Source organism: Zalophus californianus, chromosome X (assembly GCF_009762305.2).
Source record: "Zalophus californianus isolate mZalCal1 chromosome X, mZalCal1.pri.v2, whole genome shotgun sequence".
Classification (NCBI taxonomy): domain Eukaryota; kingdom Metazoa; phylum Chordata; class Mammalia; order Carnivora; family Otariidae; genus Zalophus; species Zalophus californianus.
In genome coordinates this window covers 127,258,970-127,277,460 of record NC_045612.1, presented here as the reverse complement: position 1 = coordinate 127,277,460, position 18,491 = coordinate 127,258,970, and the positions used below count along the sequence as shown (strand labels likewise).

Here is an 18,491-nt window from a genome sequence, read left to right as displayed (position 1 = left end):
CGCTACTTTCACAAGAATCGTGTTTTACGTTTTCCTAGGACCATGTGATGCTCCTTACAGGTAAGGCATCTTTTCTATGCTAACAAATTAAGGAGCCTGGAACCCCAAGTGTGGTGTGTGACGCTGTTTCTGGAACAATGACGTTCCAGAGGAATAATCGACAAACCAGCTTTTGGAGCACAGCTGGGGATTAGCGGTTCCATGCACTCATCAAGAACACCGGGCGGGCAGCAAGCTTTGGAAGAGGAGGTTGTTTTCCCAACAACAGGCAGCGTCTCAGGTTTAAGCACACTGTGTGCCAAAATCTGAAGAATCATAGTGTTTGCAAGTGTTTTCAAGGGTTGCCACCCAAACAGCCAAAACACCTTTCACTGTATATGGGTGTGTGCACACCTGTGTATGTTCCGTTCACTACTGCGTGCACCCGTCCCATGCACTAATGAAGGCAAGGAGAAAAGCATGCCACAGAGTAAGTGATCCAGTAAATAAAGAAGTAGGTTTTCGACGTGGATGGAACTGGAGGGTGTTATGCTTAGTGAAATAAGTCAATCAGAGAAAGACATGTATCATATGACCTCACTGATATGAGGAATTCTTAATCTCAGGAAACAAACTGAGTGTTACTGGAGTGGTGGGGGGAGGGATGGGGTGGCTGGGTGACAGACACTGGGGAGGGCATGTGCTATGATGAGCGCTGTGAACTGTGTAAGACTGTTGAATCACAGACCTGTACCTCTGAAACAAATAATTCATTATATGTTAAAAAAAAAAGAAGAAGATAGCAGGAGGGGAAGAATGAAGTGGGGGAAATCGGAGGGGGAGATGAACCATGAGAGACGATGGACTCTGAGAAACAAACTGAGGGTTCTACAGGGGAGGGGGGTGGGGGGATGGGTTAGCCTGGTGATGGGTATTGAGGAGGGCACGTTCTGCCTGGAGCACTGGGTGTTATGAACAAACAATGAATCATGGAACACTACATCAAAAACTAATGACGTAATATATGGTGATTAACATAACAATAAAAAATTTAAAAAAAAGAAGTAGGTTTTCACCCTCACAAAGGTCGGGAACCCCCACCTGATGATACAGGAAGTGAAGAATCCAGACCACGCAGCCACTGATGGCTTTGCCGAGAGCATCCCAACCCCTGTGTGGCATTCTCTAGTTAACGCCCAGACTGCACTCAATCCGCATTGCAATGTCACTCAACTTTTCCTTTTTTATTTTTTTTTTAAGTTTTTATTAATTTGTCAGACAGAAAGAGAGCACAAGCAGGGGGAGCAGCAGAGAGGGAGAAGCAAACTCCCCACTGAGCAGGGAGCCTGATGCAGGACTCGATCCCAGGACCCTGGGATCATGACCTGAGCTGAAGGCGGATGCTTAACCCACTGAACCACCCAGGCATCCCCAAATTTTCCTTTTGAAGGAAGACAAGCCCCCAGAACTCAGAGCAGCCATCCTGAAATGCAGTGCATTCTGGAGACACACTTCTGGAGCAGGTGACTGGTGACCTGTGTTCTTCACACCCTGTAGGAAGAAAAATCTGGGAAAGACCAGACCAGCAAGTGGAAGAAAGACCAAAAATGAAAGCAGAAATCAGTGAAATGAAGAACAGGAAATCGACAGAGGAGAAAGAAAAGAAAAAAAAAAAATCAAAGAAAGAAGACTCTGGTTCCTTGAAAAGATCAATACAATGGACACTCTAGATTCTGTCATCAAAATAAAATACTGAACTGTTTAAGGATCGAGCAAAGAGAAGTCTTCCTAAGTCAAATCACTTGACAACAACTATGCTTGAGTGTGCAAGGAATAGGAATTATTACTGATTTTATTTTTCTACACACATCGCTTTTTTCTTAAGGTGGAATGATAATGGAGTCCAATGCCCGAGAAGAGAACATTCTAGGCAGTTTGCCTTCTTAATGCCCTTCCTGGATTTTCGGATCTCTGCAGAATGATTTCCTCCTCTGGAGTTGTCCCCAAACATTCAGCTGGCTCAGTATCCTCCTGGGGGACTGCCCAGTGACAATCCCCCAACATGAGCACGCACAGCCACACACATGCACACTTGGGAACACACCCAGCCCCGCTTCTGGCTGCCCTCCCCCCTCAGATCCTGGGGGGCCCAGGCATGACAAAGACCTTCTTTCTCCAGAGCCCGGGCTGTTGCCCAGCCACACCCAGCCCCACATCTGCACAGTCCTTTGTTCTGTGGAGTGGCTCCCAAGATAATGATCCAGCGGGATGAAATCATCCACCAAATTAATTGTCAACCACTTTAAAAGAACTCTCTAGAGGTTGCCCTGCAAACATCCTTGATGAGCTGCTTCATCAGAACTGTTTGCAAACCAACCACCTCAAGACAAGGACTTTCAACGCCTGCCCACAACACCTGCTCACGTGACATTGGGTGTGATTACCTGGTGGGACCTTGTGCATTTCAGCAAGGAGTCTGTGGGACAGTCCCCTCCTCCTGTTACCTGCTGAAAAAACCAGTATGGATTTCCTAGTGTGGAAGGGGGGATAAGCAAGGTCAACACGGAAGACACTGTGCCCAAGGTGCATGTTTCTCTCAAACACGGAACTGCCCAGTTAGGCAGAGTCCCAGGACGCCTGGGGTCTAGCCTTGGCAGGCTGCCTACACCAAACAGGGTGGGAAGGTGCAAACCGGTGTTGGGGGGGGTGGCCACTGGACACCTGGGCTGAGCTAAGGGGCCGGAACGACTACCCAGACGTGTCCTACAGGAAACTCCTACACAGGGACACAGGATGCTCAGGGCTGTGGGGGCCTCCCACCCTGAAGAATCTCCACTTGGCCTCCTCAGGGCACATGGGGAGCAGGAGGAAGGACTCTACCCCCGGAACATGCACCCACTTCCAACCTCAATACAGGGCGCTCTGCCTTGGAAACTCAGGATGCTTCAGTGGAGAACTCACTGGACAACTTCAAATGCATCGGTGGCGAGGTATCTATCATGTTTTGTGCTATTCAGATGTACTCCAAATGCCAACTGGACTCCTATCTAAGTGCCCTAATGGTGAAGCCAAAGTGTATTCTCTGGTCCACCCCGCCCAGCATACAATCAAGAGATCCCTACCCATGAGAAGCAAGGGAGAACGCTCCCGGAATGAGCTGCTTAGAAGCTTTCATTGTGTTGGTTTTATTATTCTTGTAGGAGCTCTCTCGGAAAAAAGAGCCTGCCAAGTTTACAAAAAAAAAAAAAAAAAAAACACGTGTTATCGAATTAATCAACAAGCTCAAGACTCCTTGCAAACAATCCTGTGTCTGTGGTCCTTATCTCGATCCTCCAGGTGGATGCAAGTTCTTCTTCTGGGATGCCATGTGGTGACCTGGACAGAGCACCCTGAGGCCGGTTCAGAGCCTCCCCTCTGACCGTGCATTTGGGCCCAGACTCAAGCTTCCAGAAGGGAAAGCTGTGTCTTCCCAGCTTTGAGCCATCCCATGTCCGGGGCTCCTTGTTACATGAGAACTGGTTCTGCTTGCCCACTGCAGCGGACGGGTCCCAGAGAGGGGGCAATGAGTCCTTGTACAGGGTTCCCGCCAGGCAGAGGAGGGGACAGGTGTGAGCGGCTCAGTTAACTCAACGAATCACTTGTCTTCCCACCTCTCTCTGTCTCCGTCTCTGTCTCTGTCTCTGTCTCTCTCTCTCTCACACACACACACACACACACTTACAGCGGTATGCATAGCTAGTCAGAGCTAGCACCTCCCCTCCTAATGGAAGAGCTTTTTATCGTTAATGTGGTTTGTCCGTTGACGGAAGCCAGTGTAGTTGGACGGGGCACAGCCGGGTGCAGCCGCCCCCCCCACCCCACCCCACCCAAGCCCACTCTCTGAAGCCCACTCTTAGAAGCCACTTCTAAGGTGAGGCACGCACAGCACACACAGGAAGCAGGTGCCATGGACAGAATAACGCCTCCCCCCCAAAAGGCGTCGACATCCCAACCCCCAGATCCTGTGAATATGTTAGTTTAAGGGAGAACCAACGTTCCAGGTGCTACTCACAAATGCTAAGTAGTTGACTTGAAATAGGGGGATGATCCTCGGTGAGGTGGGTGAGTCCTTACAAGTGTTACGAGAGGGAGGGGTTAAAGAACCACAGATAGAGACATGGCAGCATGAGAAGGTTCTGACCCAACTCTGCTGTCCCCACAGAAGGATGAAGGCATCCTAAGCCGAAGAAGGCAGACGGCATCTAGCAGCTGTAGGAAGAAAGGACCCCCAGAGCCTCTGGAAGGGAACGAAGCCCTGCTGACCCTTGATGTTAACCCACGAACACCCACTGCCCTAACCTGCAGAGCTGCAGGATTTAAAAAATGCATGTTGTTTTATGCCACTAGGCCTGGGGTCATTTGTTAGAGCAGCCATAGGAGAGTAATGTGGGGAAAAAGTCCATGAGGGAGATCACAGCAGGAGAACAAGTGAAGGTGACCTTGCAGTGGAGTGCCTCTGGGACCCTGCCCAAGCCCCGACTCCCTAACCCCGGAGCTAGCAGAAGGAGGTGTCCTATGCAGGGGTGGAGTGCACGGTGAAGGCTCTCAGCAGCCTCAAGACAAGCCTAGCCAGAAGACTCTAGGTCTACTGAATGGAATAAGCTCCAAATCCAAGCAATTAACACCACCATCCATCCCTGGAGTGATGAAACCTCCACTATGCTTGGGACTGGATGGTCATCATGCTGATGATGATGGCGAAGCTTGCTTTGGTGAGGCGTGCTTACTTCCTGGTTGATGCACTGAGGACAGGAGGCACAGGTGCTCAGGGCTAAAGCTCCCCACTCATCCTCAAAGGACGGAATAAAACACAACACACACCTGCCAAGGTACGTGGAGAAGCACATAGTGGCGAAGGACCACCTCCACCACTGTGGGTGTGAGCCCTTCACGGATGCCTCCTCAAGGACTGTGTGGGGAAAATGGCGGGATGGAAAGCCAGGTCCACATGCATCATGAAGCCCTGCCCCATTTCGTGAACACAGAGATGGCCAAGAGGCAGGGTTTCTGTCCCAGTCACTCAATCCAGGAACCTGAGTGCCAACCTCATACACTATGTTGGTTCTTCAATGCTCAGACCCTGTTCCTGAGCTGTGATGGGGGGACCAGCCGCCAGAAGCAAAAGAATAACAGCATCCCCAGGAATGAGCAACACCTCTCATCTGCAGGGGCTCTCCCTTTTCAAGGAAGGAAGAAATGCCCACCGCCCATGCAGAGGTCTGGGAAAGGTGCTACTTGAATTAACAAAGAAACTTTTGAGTTGATGGGTTCTGGTGGGCATTGCTTAAATCTAAGTCCCAACACCTTTATGTGACAGTTACAACTGACCAGAGAGAAAGAAAAGAGTGATGGGTGGGTGGTGATGCACAAGACGATGGGAGGGAGAGGTATTGCCAGGATGAGCAGAGAGATGGTCTTCACACTATTACCGTAGTCTTCTGTCCTTTGTCATAAAAGGATCCTCCGAGCTGATGAGTCAAATCCACCTGGGGTGACGCTAGACTACCGCATCATGGGAGCTCCAAGGGGACAGAAGTATCTCTGATGCATTAAAAGTTTCACAGGTGTAATGTGTACAGGGTGTTCTTTTGGGGCTGATGGAAGTGTTTGAGAACTAGATGGAAGGTTAAGAAAAAAGAAAAAGAAGAAGATAGCAGGAGGGGAAGAATGAAGGGGAGTAAGTCGGAGGGGGAGACGAACCATGAGAGACGAAGGACTCTGAAAAACAAACTGAGGGTTCTAGAGGGGAGGGGGGTGGGGGATGGGTTAGCCTGGTGATGGGTATTAAAGAGGGCACGTTCTGCACGGAGCACTGGGTGTTATGCACAAACAATGAATCAGGGAACACTGCATCAAAAACTAATGATGTAATGTATGGTGATTAACATAACAAAAAATTTTTTAAAAAAAGAACTAGATGGAAGGGATGCTTGCACATTGTGGATGTGCTAACTGCCCCTGAATTGTTCACTGTATAACAATTTTATGTTATGTGAATTTCAAAGAAAAAGTGAGTGTCAGAGGTGATGATGATGGTAGAAATAATGCTGAAGATGGTAGAGAGTGGTAGGATGTGGGCGGGCGTTGAATGGAAGGTAGTGATGAAGGTGGTCACAATGGTCCTGATGACGACGACCTTGGTGATTGATGATGATGATGATGGTCATGATGACGATGGTTAAGATGATCAATACGGTAGAGGAGGTAGAACGTGGGCAGGTGGAAGAGAGAGACATGGATAAAGGTGACGGTGATGATGTGGGGATCTTCTCTCCCAAACACTGCTCCATCCAGAGCCCCCCTTATGTTGCCTGATGGCAGTGCTGGTTTCCTAATTATTTAACCCAAAAACCTGGGAGTTATACATGACTGTTCAATACATCACCGTTACAGACTGCATGTCTGTGTCCATCTGCCCCCAGCCCCCTGCAAAAAAATTCATGCCTTGAAGGCCTAAATCCCCGTGTGACTGTATTTGGAAGGGAGATGAACCTCCAAGGAAGGAATAAAGGTGAAATGAGGTCATCAGGGTGGGGCCCTCATCCTACAGACCACCTCTAAGTGTCCTTGTAAGGAGACACACCACAGAACATACCCTCCCCCTGCCCACCTACTTTCTCCTTGCACCCGATTCCAGGAAAGCCGACCGGAGGACACACACCCCACAGGCCCTGCAGGGAAGCTCTGCGTCTTCACATCTCTGCTTGCTCCATCCCACACCAGCCACAGTAACCTTCTGAGAGCTGCTAGCACATGCCCGGTGGGCTCTGAGGTCACCCCGTAGCTCCAAAGCACGTTGCAGAATAGGAGCAGCATGGGGGCTGGTTAGAAATGCAGAGTCTCAGGCCCCCCTCCATCTTGGGGTGTCAGAAAGTCTGACAGGGTGGGCCGGCCATCTATGTTCACACACGCCCTTCAGGGGATACTGCTGCCACTCAAGGCTGAGGAGCAGCCACTGTGCCCACAGTCTTCCCCGGGTGTCCCCACGGCTAGCCCCCTCCTCATCTTCCAGGACTTGACCAAACCTCTCCTTCTGGGAAGTGTAGACCCCGTACCCTCTGCGTGTCCCCTGACCCCTCCTCGGCTCTCTGTTGCTCCAATCCCCATGGCGCTGCTCCGTGCTCCCCCAGACTTCTGACAGCCTTCGAAGCCACCACCAAATGCATGTGTCACATCCCGAACCCACCGTCCACCTCTCTCAGCCTAACATAAACTCAAGAAGCAGGAACCCCTGTGTTGAGCTCCCCATGACCTACCACGTCCAGAGAGCAGGCTGGCGTTCAGTAGCTGCTCCCCAATATCCAGTGTGAGCAGGGACTACCATCCTGAGGTGCCTGGGCCTAGGGATTTCCCAACACGGGGGACTTTCAGGCTTTCCGGGAAGGTCCCGGCCCAGTGGGGACACGCCAACTGGCCTGTGTATGAGTGAATAAATGAATGGATGATGGCATTACAGGCAGCCGCCCTCTATGGCACACGGGCCATGCCGAACACAATACAACCCATTAGCTCTGCAGCGAGGCACTGCGATGTCATCGCGAGCTACGTGATCCTGGGGAAAGGGACGACCCCTGCCAGAAGACACCAGCTAGCAAACAGCCCCGGAGACGTCTCCGCCCCCACCCTGCTGCGCAGAGGACCACCCAGGGCAGAGGACCACCGTGCTGCCGACAGTTAGCGGACAGTGCCGAGAAGGGGGTGCAGAAACCCCCAAACGCAGCAGCCAGCTCCCCTCGTGCACATCCTTGTGAGATCAAGGGAGAGGACAGTACTCTGCCTGGCCCCCACCCCATCTACAATCACAACGCCGCCAACCTTGGTTATCCAGTACTTTACTCCCCTTCCCAGCAAGAAACAGCGGGTATAGAGTTCCAAAGAAAAAAGAGGGGCGCCTGGGTGGCTCAGTCGTTGAGCATCTGCCTTCGGCTCAGGTCATGGTCCCAGGGTCCTGGATCGAGCCCCACATCGGGCTCCGTGCTCGGAACAGGGGGGCACCTGCTTCTCTCCTCTCCCACTCCCCCTGCTTGTGTTCCCTCTCTCGCTGTGTCTCTGTCAAATAAAATCTTAAAAAAAAAAAGAAAAGAAAAAGAAAAAAAGGAAAAGATGAGTCTCCAAGGGTGGTGAAGGTCATGACATTGTGGTCATCTGAAAAAAAACCTTGGGGGAAATATAGAGAGAGCCCCACGGTGTCCCTCCCAGAGACTGAAAGTCATTTTCAGAGAAATCGTAACATGTTAATCTCTCAGAAAGAACACTGTGGTCAGAAGCGTCATCACCGGTGAAACCAGGCGGCAAGGCTTGCTGGCACCCAGGACGTGTCCGTCTCCCAGTGACAAAGGCAGCCTCCCAGGTTGTCCCCAGCTGAGGAGGAACTCACCCAGGAGCAGATCTGAGACCACCATCAGGGTGCCATGCCCCCACCCACGGGGTGACACAAGCAGGGACAAGGAGGGTTGTCTCTGACAGACACGGGAGGGAGGCATCCTCCCCCGCAGATTCCAGGATGAGACGAGGGAAGTCTGCTGCTGGGGCAGCCACCTGCACCCCAAAGGTAGGAGACCAGGAGAAGGAAGTCAGGACAACACATAACGAGGAGTAAACCGAGTATTGTGGACTGAATGTTTGTGCCATCGCCCCCCTCCCCGGTTTCATACAATGAAGCACTAACTCCCAATATAATAGTATTTACACGTGCAAGCGGGTCTTTAGGACGTAATTAAGATTAGATGAGGCCATGAGAATGGGGTCCCTTATGATGAACTTAGTTCCCTTACAGTAGACACAAGGAAGCTTGCTTCTCCTATCTCCCTTCCCACCGTATGAGCACACAGTGCAAGGTGAAACCACCTATAAGCCAGGGAGAGTGCTCACCAGAACCCATCCACGCTCTGCCAACCTGACCTCAAGACTTCTGGCTCCAGAGCTCTGAAAAATAAAGTTGTGTTATGAGCACCTGTTGATGGATTTTGTTATGGCTGCCCAAGGTCAAAACTGATTCAAGATGGCACCCTTGGTCTGGCCATGCGGGAAAGCCATGCATTGCAAAAGTGATGAGATGAAGTAGACACCGTGTGCAAGCCTCACCTGGCTACTCTCTGGGGGAAGGGGATGGTTGCAATGGAGCAGAAGTAGAGGCAGAAGAAGAGCAAGTTCCTGGCTCTATTCCATCTAGCTCCGGGGATGACCATCCTCAAGCAGTGAGTTCCGGATGCCCCGTCTTCGAAAATAAACACATGGATCCCCTGTATTAACCACATCCGCACGCTATCTCTAGGATTAGGCCGCCCATGGAAAGCATCGTCCAACTTGTAGTTGGATGTTGTGCACCTCCAAGGATTTGGGGAAACCAATTCGTGGACCTAAGACACCATGGTCTAAAGCAGCCTAGATGTCAGCTCTGCAATCCTCTCTGGCAGGTGTATTAGTTTTCTAATTAGGTGTCTTAGGGCTGCCACCACCCGGTGGCTTAAAACAACAAGAATTCATGCCCTCCTCCCAGCTCTGAGACCAGAAGTCTGAGATCCAGACGGGGCAGGGCCGCTGAGATCCAGGCGGCGCTATGCTCCCTCCTGAGGCTCCAAGGTAGGGTCCTTCCTGCCTCTTCCAGCTTCTGGGGCTCCAGGCGTCCCTGGGCTTGTGACCCCCTCCGCGACTCTGTGTCTGTCCTCACGTGACTTCTCTTCTGTATCTATGTCTCCTCTTCTGTCTCTTACAATGACACCTGTCATTGATTTAGGGCCACCCTAGTACAATGGACTTCATCTCAATCCTTAACTAACTGCAACTGCAAGGAGCCTACTTCTAAGTAAGGTCCCATTTGAGTTCTGAGAGGGAGGACGTGAATTCGCGGGGCGGGGGGGACTCTACTACACCCCCAGGACAGTAGAGGTTATGTGCATGTGTTTGCTCATCATTCCCGCTGCACATTTTTTTTATTCCGTTGTCCATCTGATCTTTGGTGAGTTTTTCTCTTACCTCTTGATCAGGAAATTTGAGCTCTGCATCTCCCCATTTCTCTTTTCTCTTCCCACTGGACCCTCATGCCCTTGGAGATGGCAAGGGAGAAAGAAAAAGCACTCGTAGAATGAAGTACACAGAACTGGTAAGTCCATGGAGACAGCAGATTCCTGTCACCGGACCTGGGGGGAATGGGTCGAGGATGACAGCTCATGGGGATGGAGTCTCCTGTGGGACGCGACAAAATGTTTCGGAAGTAGACAGAGTGCTGGTCGCGCAACTTTTGAACGTACGAAACTCACACGGATGGCTCACTGAAAAAGGGTCTGTTTTATGTTGGGTAAATTTTATCTCAATTTTTAAAAATGGAGGGCAACAACGTGGTAGGACTTCTGTCCTTGGGAAGACTCTCTTTCCTAATATGTCATCTCATTTTTGAAGTTCCCGTAATGCTGTCAAATGGAAACCACCGCTTGCGTGCGTTCTCAAGTTACCCTGCCGCCCCTGATGGACGGACAGATTAAAGGGTAATCTCAATTTTCTGTATTGTTAAGCACAAGCACTTCCTTATAAAATGGCTTATGTCAACACCGCCCGTATGACCGACCGCTCATTTATGTGCCCGGCAAAACCACACTGGTTCCCAAGTCCACTCCTTCTGGAGGTGTGCTGGTGTGATATTTGGGGGCAAATAAGAGCCCAGGTCAGAGGGAGCGAACCCACGGCCAATTTGGAGGGGGACAACACAGGAGAAAACCCTATCACTGTGGAGGAAACCGATTACGAGTACTTGAGAGAGAACCATCTATAATTAGTCATTCGTGAAGGAAGGTGTCATGGGTCTTGAGGGAAATGCAACTTGCCCAACGCATTCTATGCAATAGTAAATAACAGGTGAGAAGCAGAAGCCACTAGTCTGTGTTGAGGGAATTAGTTGTGCCCTCGATTTGGGGGTGTTGGCTGCCAAATAAAGGCACAAGATAAAACTGCACAGAACGGCAGCTATAGCTCCCCCACACACACTCAGAGCAGAGCCTGCAAAAACCAAGGGGCACCGAACACAGTCTGTGGCCTCTCAGCAGGATGGTACTGACACCGACGTCCTGGTTCTGACACTGTCACCAAGGATGTCGCCACGGAGGGAAGCTCCGTGAAGGGTGCACGGGACGCTGGGCACAGATTCTGGAATGCCCTGGGAGTCTATAATTATCTCAAAACCTATTGCTTTGTTTTAGCAGCACGTTGTCCGTCATCACGGGAATAAACCAAGCATGGTCGTGTGGACCAGAAGTGCGGAGAATGGGCTTGTACACCATTTCCCGTCCGGGGAGCCGTCCGGTTGCTCTGAGCCCGTGTTTCTCAAGCTAGGAAATCACAGTTCAGCCCAGACACCCCCCAACGTGGCTTCCCTGCTCTGGAAGATTTTGCAGCAACGCTAAGCTGAGATTTCTTCCTAACTATCCGGATTTCTGGGCAATCGGTTGACCTAGAATGCTCAGAGATGCCCAGTGTGCAACTTTCCTCCTCCTCCTCCTATCTCCAGGGGCCGCCCCGGGGACTCGGCCGTCCCTTTGCAGCTGGGTCTTGAGCGGAGGGTCCCTCCCCAACAGGTGGGCTGTCTAAGAGCCACTGCGGGCATGGCTAAATCCGGCAGAAGCCCAGGCGTCTTCACCGGCTCCGTCCTACCTGCGCTGAAATACCCACATCACCACAAACCGTGTGTCTGCGATTGTGACTCAGCATGTCTGCCCCTCGGGAGCCTCCCCTCCGTGCCCAGCTCACAGGCAGAAGTGCGGAATGAAAACCACAAAAGTGCACCAGTGGGCGAGGGAAACAGCAAAACACACGGGTAGGACTGTGTGCAGCAAGGACGAAGCCCAGCGGCGTCCTTCCACCCTCACCCCTCCTGGATCGAAGGTTCCGAGGCGCAGGTGCTACTAAAGAAAAGCCAAGAGAGGTTCAGGGTGTTCGCATGTTGTGGGTTTGCTCTGCATGAGGGTTGGGTTCCCGTCAAGGAGAGCTGCATTGCTCAACTGGAAAAGCGCATACAGGAGTCCCTGGACCACGCGGGACCCATGGGTGCCTGGCCGGCACGGGGGACAGCAAGGAGGCCAGGTTCTAACTGCAGGGGCAGAGCTCAGCCTGGCCCCTCTCTGGGACCCACTGCGCCTTAGGAAGTGACCTGCAGCTGGTGGGCACTGTGGCTCAGACACAGGATTGGGACGGTTCGGGAAGGCTGGGGATTCCTTAAGGCTTAGTCTCTGTCTCTTGCATACACACCTGGGTGTGTGTGTGTGTGTGTCTCTCCCTCTCTCTCTCTCTCTCTCTCTCTCACACACACACACACACACACGTCTACACCCTGCTGTTGCAACAAGGTGAACGTCCACAGTCTGGCTCTCCCGTTACAGCCCACAGGAAGTTATCCTTGGAGAACAAACATCCTCTTCATCAAGAGGCAAAGACCAGTGGAAGAAGTCGCCCTCCCCTGCACGCCCCTCTCAGTCCCCAGAGGCGGTGGCATTCTATTTTTAAGGACAAGATGAGTGGCTGGCCACCCCGTGCCCACTTGGCAGCGCCCACAGGGCCCCACGTGACTGCAGGCACCAGATCAGGTCACGGCGACGGCCCACCAGCCTGCCCACACCCTGCTGACCACCCTGGCCTCCAGCCCTGGCACCTTTGACAATAGACCCATGTGTGCGCCCAAAAGAAATACAACCGGAGGTTCTGTGTGTGCCAAGGCATGGCGGGTCTTCTACCAACTTTCCATTGTTCACTCGCGTCTCCATCTACTCCCAGTGTCGCCGCACGGGCTGGGTTTCTGTCCCACCTTGCAGCCCCGCAAAACACTGCCTGCTTTTCCATCAGCCCCAGCTTCCCAGGGGCAGGGAAGGAGGGAGGGACACATAGACAAACAGAAGGGAAAGGAGGTGGTTCACAGGGAGAGAGAGAAGCACAGAGGTAGAGAAGGTGCCCTGCTATGCACGCCTTCCTTCCCGCATCAGGTTTCCTGAAGACCCCTCCCTCCCAAGCACAGGGAGACCAGGAACCGAAAAGAGAAGTGTCCCTCTCTGCTGACGGTTGGTTACAATGCCAATCTGGCCGTGCCTCTCGGTCTGATTCAACCCTAGGCCGTGACCCTGAGCCCCGGCTTCCTGATTCCCTGCGCAGCTTCCTCCTTTCCAGAAGAGGGGCAGGGGACCCAGGAAAAGTCCGTCAACACCACAACCCCTCGATGACATGTGGCTCGTCCCCGGCCCCATTTATCTCGGCGAAAAGCAACCCGTGTCCGAAACGCCCCGGGAGCAACAAAGACTTGCTAAGAAGCTAGAGCGGGTTTCGCCCAGCACTCGAACCCAGCTCCGACCTGGGGTGGGGAGTCTCCAGCCCCGTCGGGGCGGGCCCCTAATATCCCAGCGCCTTTCGGAATTCAGGCGCGATGGGGTTGGGGGGGAGACTGGAAACTATTTCTGGACGCCCAACTGCGACCACACTCAAAGGGGAGAGGACAAAAGCAAATCCGTGTCTGATCAACACTGCCAACTTAGATGCACGAGATGAAAAGCTCGCGCCGTGTCGGGGAAGGGTCATTCATCTGCAGCGCCGGCTGTTCCCCCCCACCCACTCCCGCCCCCGTTGCGCCCCAAGACACCTGTCCCCGCCAAGACCCTGGCGAGGTCTAAAGTCTACGCGGGAGCATCCTGCCTCTGGGCAGAGGGAGGCTGGCCAAGCAGAGTTCCGCAGGTGCCTCTGGGCCGCCGCTTCTGTCCCTAGGGGCCCCTGGCTGGGAGGGCGGGCCAGGTCCCCCGTATGAGGTGACCCCCAGGAAGTTTTGTGACGTCCGGTGGCACAGACACCAGGGGGATCGAGGGAGGAGGGGGGGTGAGTTCTGAATAAGGAGCCTCCTGGGGCGCGGGGCAGAGCGCGGGCACTTGGGGAGGCTCTCGGGAGCTTGGGTGGGGGGAACACCCTTCCAACTCTGGGAGCGCCCGAGCGTCCAGGGGCGCACGGCCGGCCCGCGCGGACGCCCTGAGCCGACGGGACCGGGCAGGGCCGGCTCAGGGAGGCGTCCGGGCGACGGCACACCGGCCCTTTGTCTGACGCCAGCGTCCCGGGCGGCGCCGAGGAACCCTGCGGGCCGGGTCCCCGCGCTCCCTACTCACCCACGGTGGCCAGCGTGTCGAAGTCCTGCAGGCGGTAGGCTGGCGGCTCGGGCGAGGGCGCCTCGGGGCTGGGGCAGAGCGCGGGCGCCCCGTCGGGGGTCTCCCCACGGCTCTCCTGAGGCTCGGGGTCCGTCGCGGCCGCCTTGGCCGCCTTGGCCAGCCCGGGCGCCTCCATGGGCGCGCGCTCCAGTCCGGGGCGCCGGGCCGGGCCGGGGAGCGCGGAGGTCCGGGCTTCCCGGGACGCAGCCTCGGAGGGCGGCGCGGCGGCGGCGGCGGCATCAGCGACGCCCAGCCATGCGCGTTCCCCGCCTCCCGGTCCGCGGCCCGGCGCGACTGGCGGAGCGGCGGGGACAATGGCGGGGCGCGGGGCGGCGCTCACTGCAGCAGTAGCAGTAACAGCCGGTGGGAGTAGCCGGCGGCCTCGGGGGGCGGGCCCGGGGGCCCGGGCGGGGGCGGGGGCGGCGGGGGCGCGGGGGGCGGCGGCGGCGCGGCCGGGGCGGGGGGCGCGGCCGGGGCTGGCGGGGACGAGGCGGGGTCCCGGCCGCGAGCGCCCGGCTCCCTGTTCATTCCTCGTGGCCCGCGCCCGCGCTGCGTGCGCGCTGCTGGGGGGCCGGGCGGAAGCGGCCTGGGCGGGGCTGCGCGCTCTCCAGCCCGCCCCGGCGCCCGCCCGGGCTCGGCCCGCCGACCGGGGTGTCGCTGGGGCCCCCGCGCCCCGCCCCCGCCGCGCCCCAGGCCCGGATCCGAGAGGCCGGCGCGCGGGGGCGGGCGGCGTTGGGGAGGTGGCCGTGCCCCCTGCGCCGCCGGGGGCGCCCCGGGGGTGGGGTCCCCAGCCCAGCCCAGCCCAGCCCCGCTTCCCCGGGGGACGCGCGGGCCGGCCACCGCGCTCCTTGCGCCCCAGCCGGGAAGGGCGGGAGGCGGGGCGCGCTGGGCACGGGGAGGGCGTGGCTCCAACAAAAGTTAAAAAATCAAACTGAACCGGAGCTGAAGGCTAATGGGACGCTCGGGTGGCTGCTACTCGGTGCCCGCGCGTTCCCGAAGGCGGCTGCCGGGTCTAGCGAATAAAAACCCGGCCTGTGTCAGCTTCCTGGTTTCTCGGGGGGACCATGGTGATGCAAAATGCTTGCTAAGGGAGGAGGGCCGTGGGGGGCGGGCGCGCGAGTGCGCCGGGCTCCCCCTTCCCTCCAGTTTCTGGGCACCTTCTTACGGATCCATGACTGTTTCCAGAGAACCATCTTTTAAAGAAAAACAGGGAGACACAGGTTTAAGAGAGAGAACCCCCCCCAAAAAAACCAAAACGCCACGCGTGCCCCTGGATGGGTCGCTGTTTTAAACACGCCTGGCATAATTTTGGAAAAGAAATGCAGGGCGCCCCAGATCCATTTGAATTTCAGATACCCAAGGAGAGTCCCACCCCGACCCCTACCCCCGCAGGGTAGGTCCCAGGCCGTATTTGGATATACTTTTATACACAAGAGATGACTAGTGCGTATCTGAAACTGTAATGTAACTGGACGTTCTCTCTTTTATCTGGCCACCCTGTCCCCGGGCATCCGGCTAAAACGCGGGGCTGGGAAGGGCTGTTCCCAGCTGCGGCCTCGCGGACCACACTTTGAGCTTCCAAAGAGAGGACATACCGCCTCCCACCTCGTTTGGAGGCCTCTTAGCCCTTCCGCCCTTGGGCGGGGGCTGTATTTTTACAGACCCCAGGCCGCGTCTGCCTGGCTTGGCCAACTGGGAGGGGGCCCCAGGAAATCAGATGCGGGCTCGGGGTGCGGCTTTCTGGCCCCTGGCTGTCTGCTTGTTGCCAAATCTTGAGCTGGAATGCAAAAAATGCGTGCCCTGAGCAGGCCGCGTGCACCGGGTTGGAACAGGGAGGCGCTCGGACCGACAGGCCTTGCTGAGCAATTGGGGGGGACCCAGGGCTGTCCTCGGGGGCACGTCCCCGTCTCCCTTGCCACTGTGACGCTCTTAGGTAGCTAACGTTAGTGGTCGGGACTAGGTCAATTAGGACATGCTTTTTCCTTCCAGGGGCACCTACGCAGAAAAGGGTTAGGGACAAACTTTCAGAATTAAACTCTGGGTTGCGGAGTTGATGCGACTCCTTCCTCTCCGGCCCCCGAGACTGACCACATACCTACCTCTTCCTATAAATATCTTGGGCAGGTTTTGCAACACCTTGGTGTACAAAGCAGCTTTCATCTGGAAGCATCATAAAAATTCTTCGGAAACCACAGCCTGTGACTCGCGAAACAACACACAACAATCCCGGTATACGAATTCTTCATTTCGAATACATATGTATTTTGTATATATGCATGCGTATGTGTGTATATATTATACAAGCAAATATATATGCACACATACAAAAATATATACAAATGTATGTGCACATAAATGTATATGTGTGTGTATATGTAAGCGTATAGATACTGAGTTAAAATTAAAAAGTATACTGTTACCTTCACAGGCTTTACAATGTGTACATATTATATATTATATACATTATATTCTACTCTATTCTAGAATATATCTTCTAAAATATTTTATCTATATTCTTTTTAATTTTTTTTAATTTTTTATTTATTCATTTGAGACACAGAGAGAGAGAGAACATGAGCAGGGAGAGAGGCAGAGGGAGAGGGAGAAGCAGGGTCCCCGCCGAGCCAGGAGCCCGATGTGGGGCTCGATCCCAGGACCCTGGGATCATGACCCGAGCCGAAGGCCTAACCATCTGAGCCACCCAGGTGCCCCTTACTTTCTATATTCTAAAAGAGTGCTTTCACAGACTTTACAACTTATATATACATAAAATGATATGTAGATTATATCTGACATATCATTTTATGATATGTGACATAATCTATTCTAATATATTTTAATATATTTTATTATAAATTGTAACATGTATAGCCTAAAAGAGGTGTTCAGCTGCCTTCAGACTTTACAACTTATATATATATATTATTAGGCATATATAGTATATTCTAACATTCTGTAATGTATATTCTAATATATGTTATTATAAATTCTAATATATATATTCTAAAAGACATGTTCAGCTGCCTTTGCAGACATTACAATTTATATTTATAACCATATGTTATATATGAAAAAATATAAGTATATATTTTAAAGATTTTCTTTATTTATGAAAGAGAGAGGTATAAGCAGGGGGAGAAGCAGGCTCCCCGCTGAGCATGGGAGCCCCCACCCGGGACTCATCCCAAGACCCTGAGATCATGACCTGAGCCGAAGGCAGACACTTTACAGACTGAGCCCCCCGGGCACCCCTATATATTTTTAGTTAAATATATCCCTGTGTATTGTCCCTCAGTGAGATAAACCCATACTTTGGAAATATACATGGGTGGGTTTCCATACTTTGTTAGAAGAGGCCTTCCCAGGGCTTCTGGAAAGCGATCCTTCAAACAATGCGGCAATGCGTTGAATCTGGACTCAGCCAGGGATGGGAGTTTTTTTTTTAATCACTGCATGCTAGATGATCTGTCCACTTAGGATTTGGTCTTTGGAGGCAGGCAGAAAATTATGGTAGGTGTTTAGCTACAGGATAAGGGTTTCAGACTTCACTCTTTAGATCTCCCCGTAATACAAAGCTCCCTACTGGGTGCCCCCTGTGTAATAGGAATAGAACAGGGTGGTTTTCCGTGGTTAGTGTGTTTGCTCCCAGTTTCTCAGACGAGCTGTTTCAAGGGCAGTTATCGGGGCTTGGGTGTTTTCATTGATCACCGATGCACATTTTCTTAGCGAGGAGTGATTCCAAGATTGAGCAGCGCACACTGTTCCCAGCTTTGCAGGCTTGTGGTTTTCATTTCTTCTTGGTCACGGGACAGCCCCGTGGGTTTAATGTGTTAGGGAATTCATGGTAACCTAGTTCGTGGGTTACGTTCTGGACAATGCTGGGCGCTTGGGCCTTTGCGGATGGAGCCAGGCCCACCGTGAGTAATCGGAGGTGATGAAACTTATTTTATAATTATACGTGTAGCCACACAAGTCCATGCCTTGCTCCAGTGTGAGCCCCGCTGAGTCACCCCCATGCACAGCAGTGTATGTGGGCACCAGGTGCCATATTTTCATGCAAATGGGATCCGGGTTCCAAACTGCTCCAACCCCACTTGTTTTAGAAATGCCCTGATCTCCCCCTCAAAAAAGACCCCAATTAAAAAAAAACAAAACCCAGCACATGTTCAAACCAGGTGAAGCTGACCTCTAAATGCCATGTCCAGTGATGCAAAGGAAGTTTTCACCACAGAGACACCACACACAGCGCCCTGGGTGGGGAGGTCATAAATTCCAATGGGCTCAGAACAATTAAGTCATCCCAGGGTAGAA

General features: G+C 53.4%; 1 protein-coding gene across 2 annotated transcripts in view; it reads right to left on the bottom strand.

The window, feature by feature from the left end:
- Positions 1–14,520, bottom strand: part of PRKX (protein kinase X-linked) — a 79,915-nt gene extending 65,395 nt beyond the window's left edge. The window contains exon 1 of one of the 2 annotated variants that reach the window (XR_003522593.2): positions 14,142–14,520. Coding sequence is in view for 1 of the 2 variants with exons in the window: in XM_027608118.2 (XP_027463919.1) it covers positions 14,142–14,316 (175 nt within the window). In the remaining variant the exon portion in view is untranslated. The remainder of the gene's footprint in view (positions 1–14,141) is intronic. The other variant, XM_027608118.2, reaches the window with a different exon arrangement.
- Positions 14,521–18,491: the final 3,971 nt, after the last annotated feature.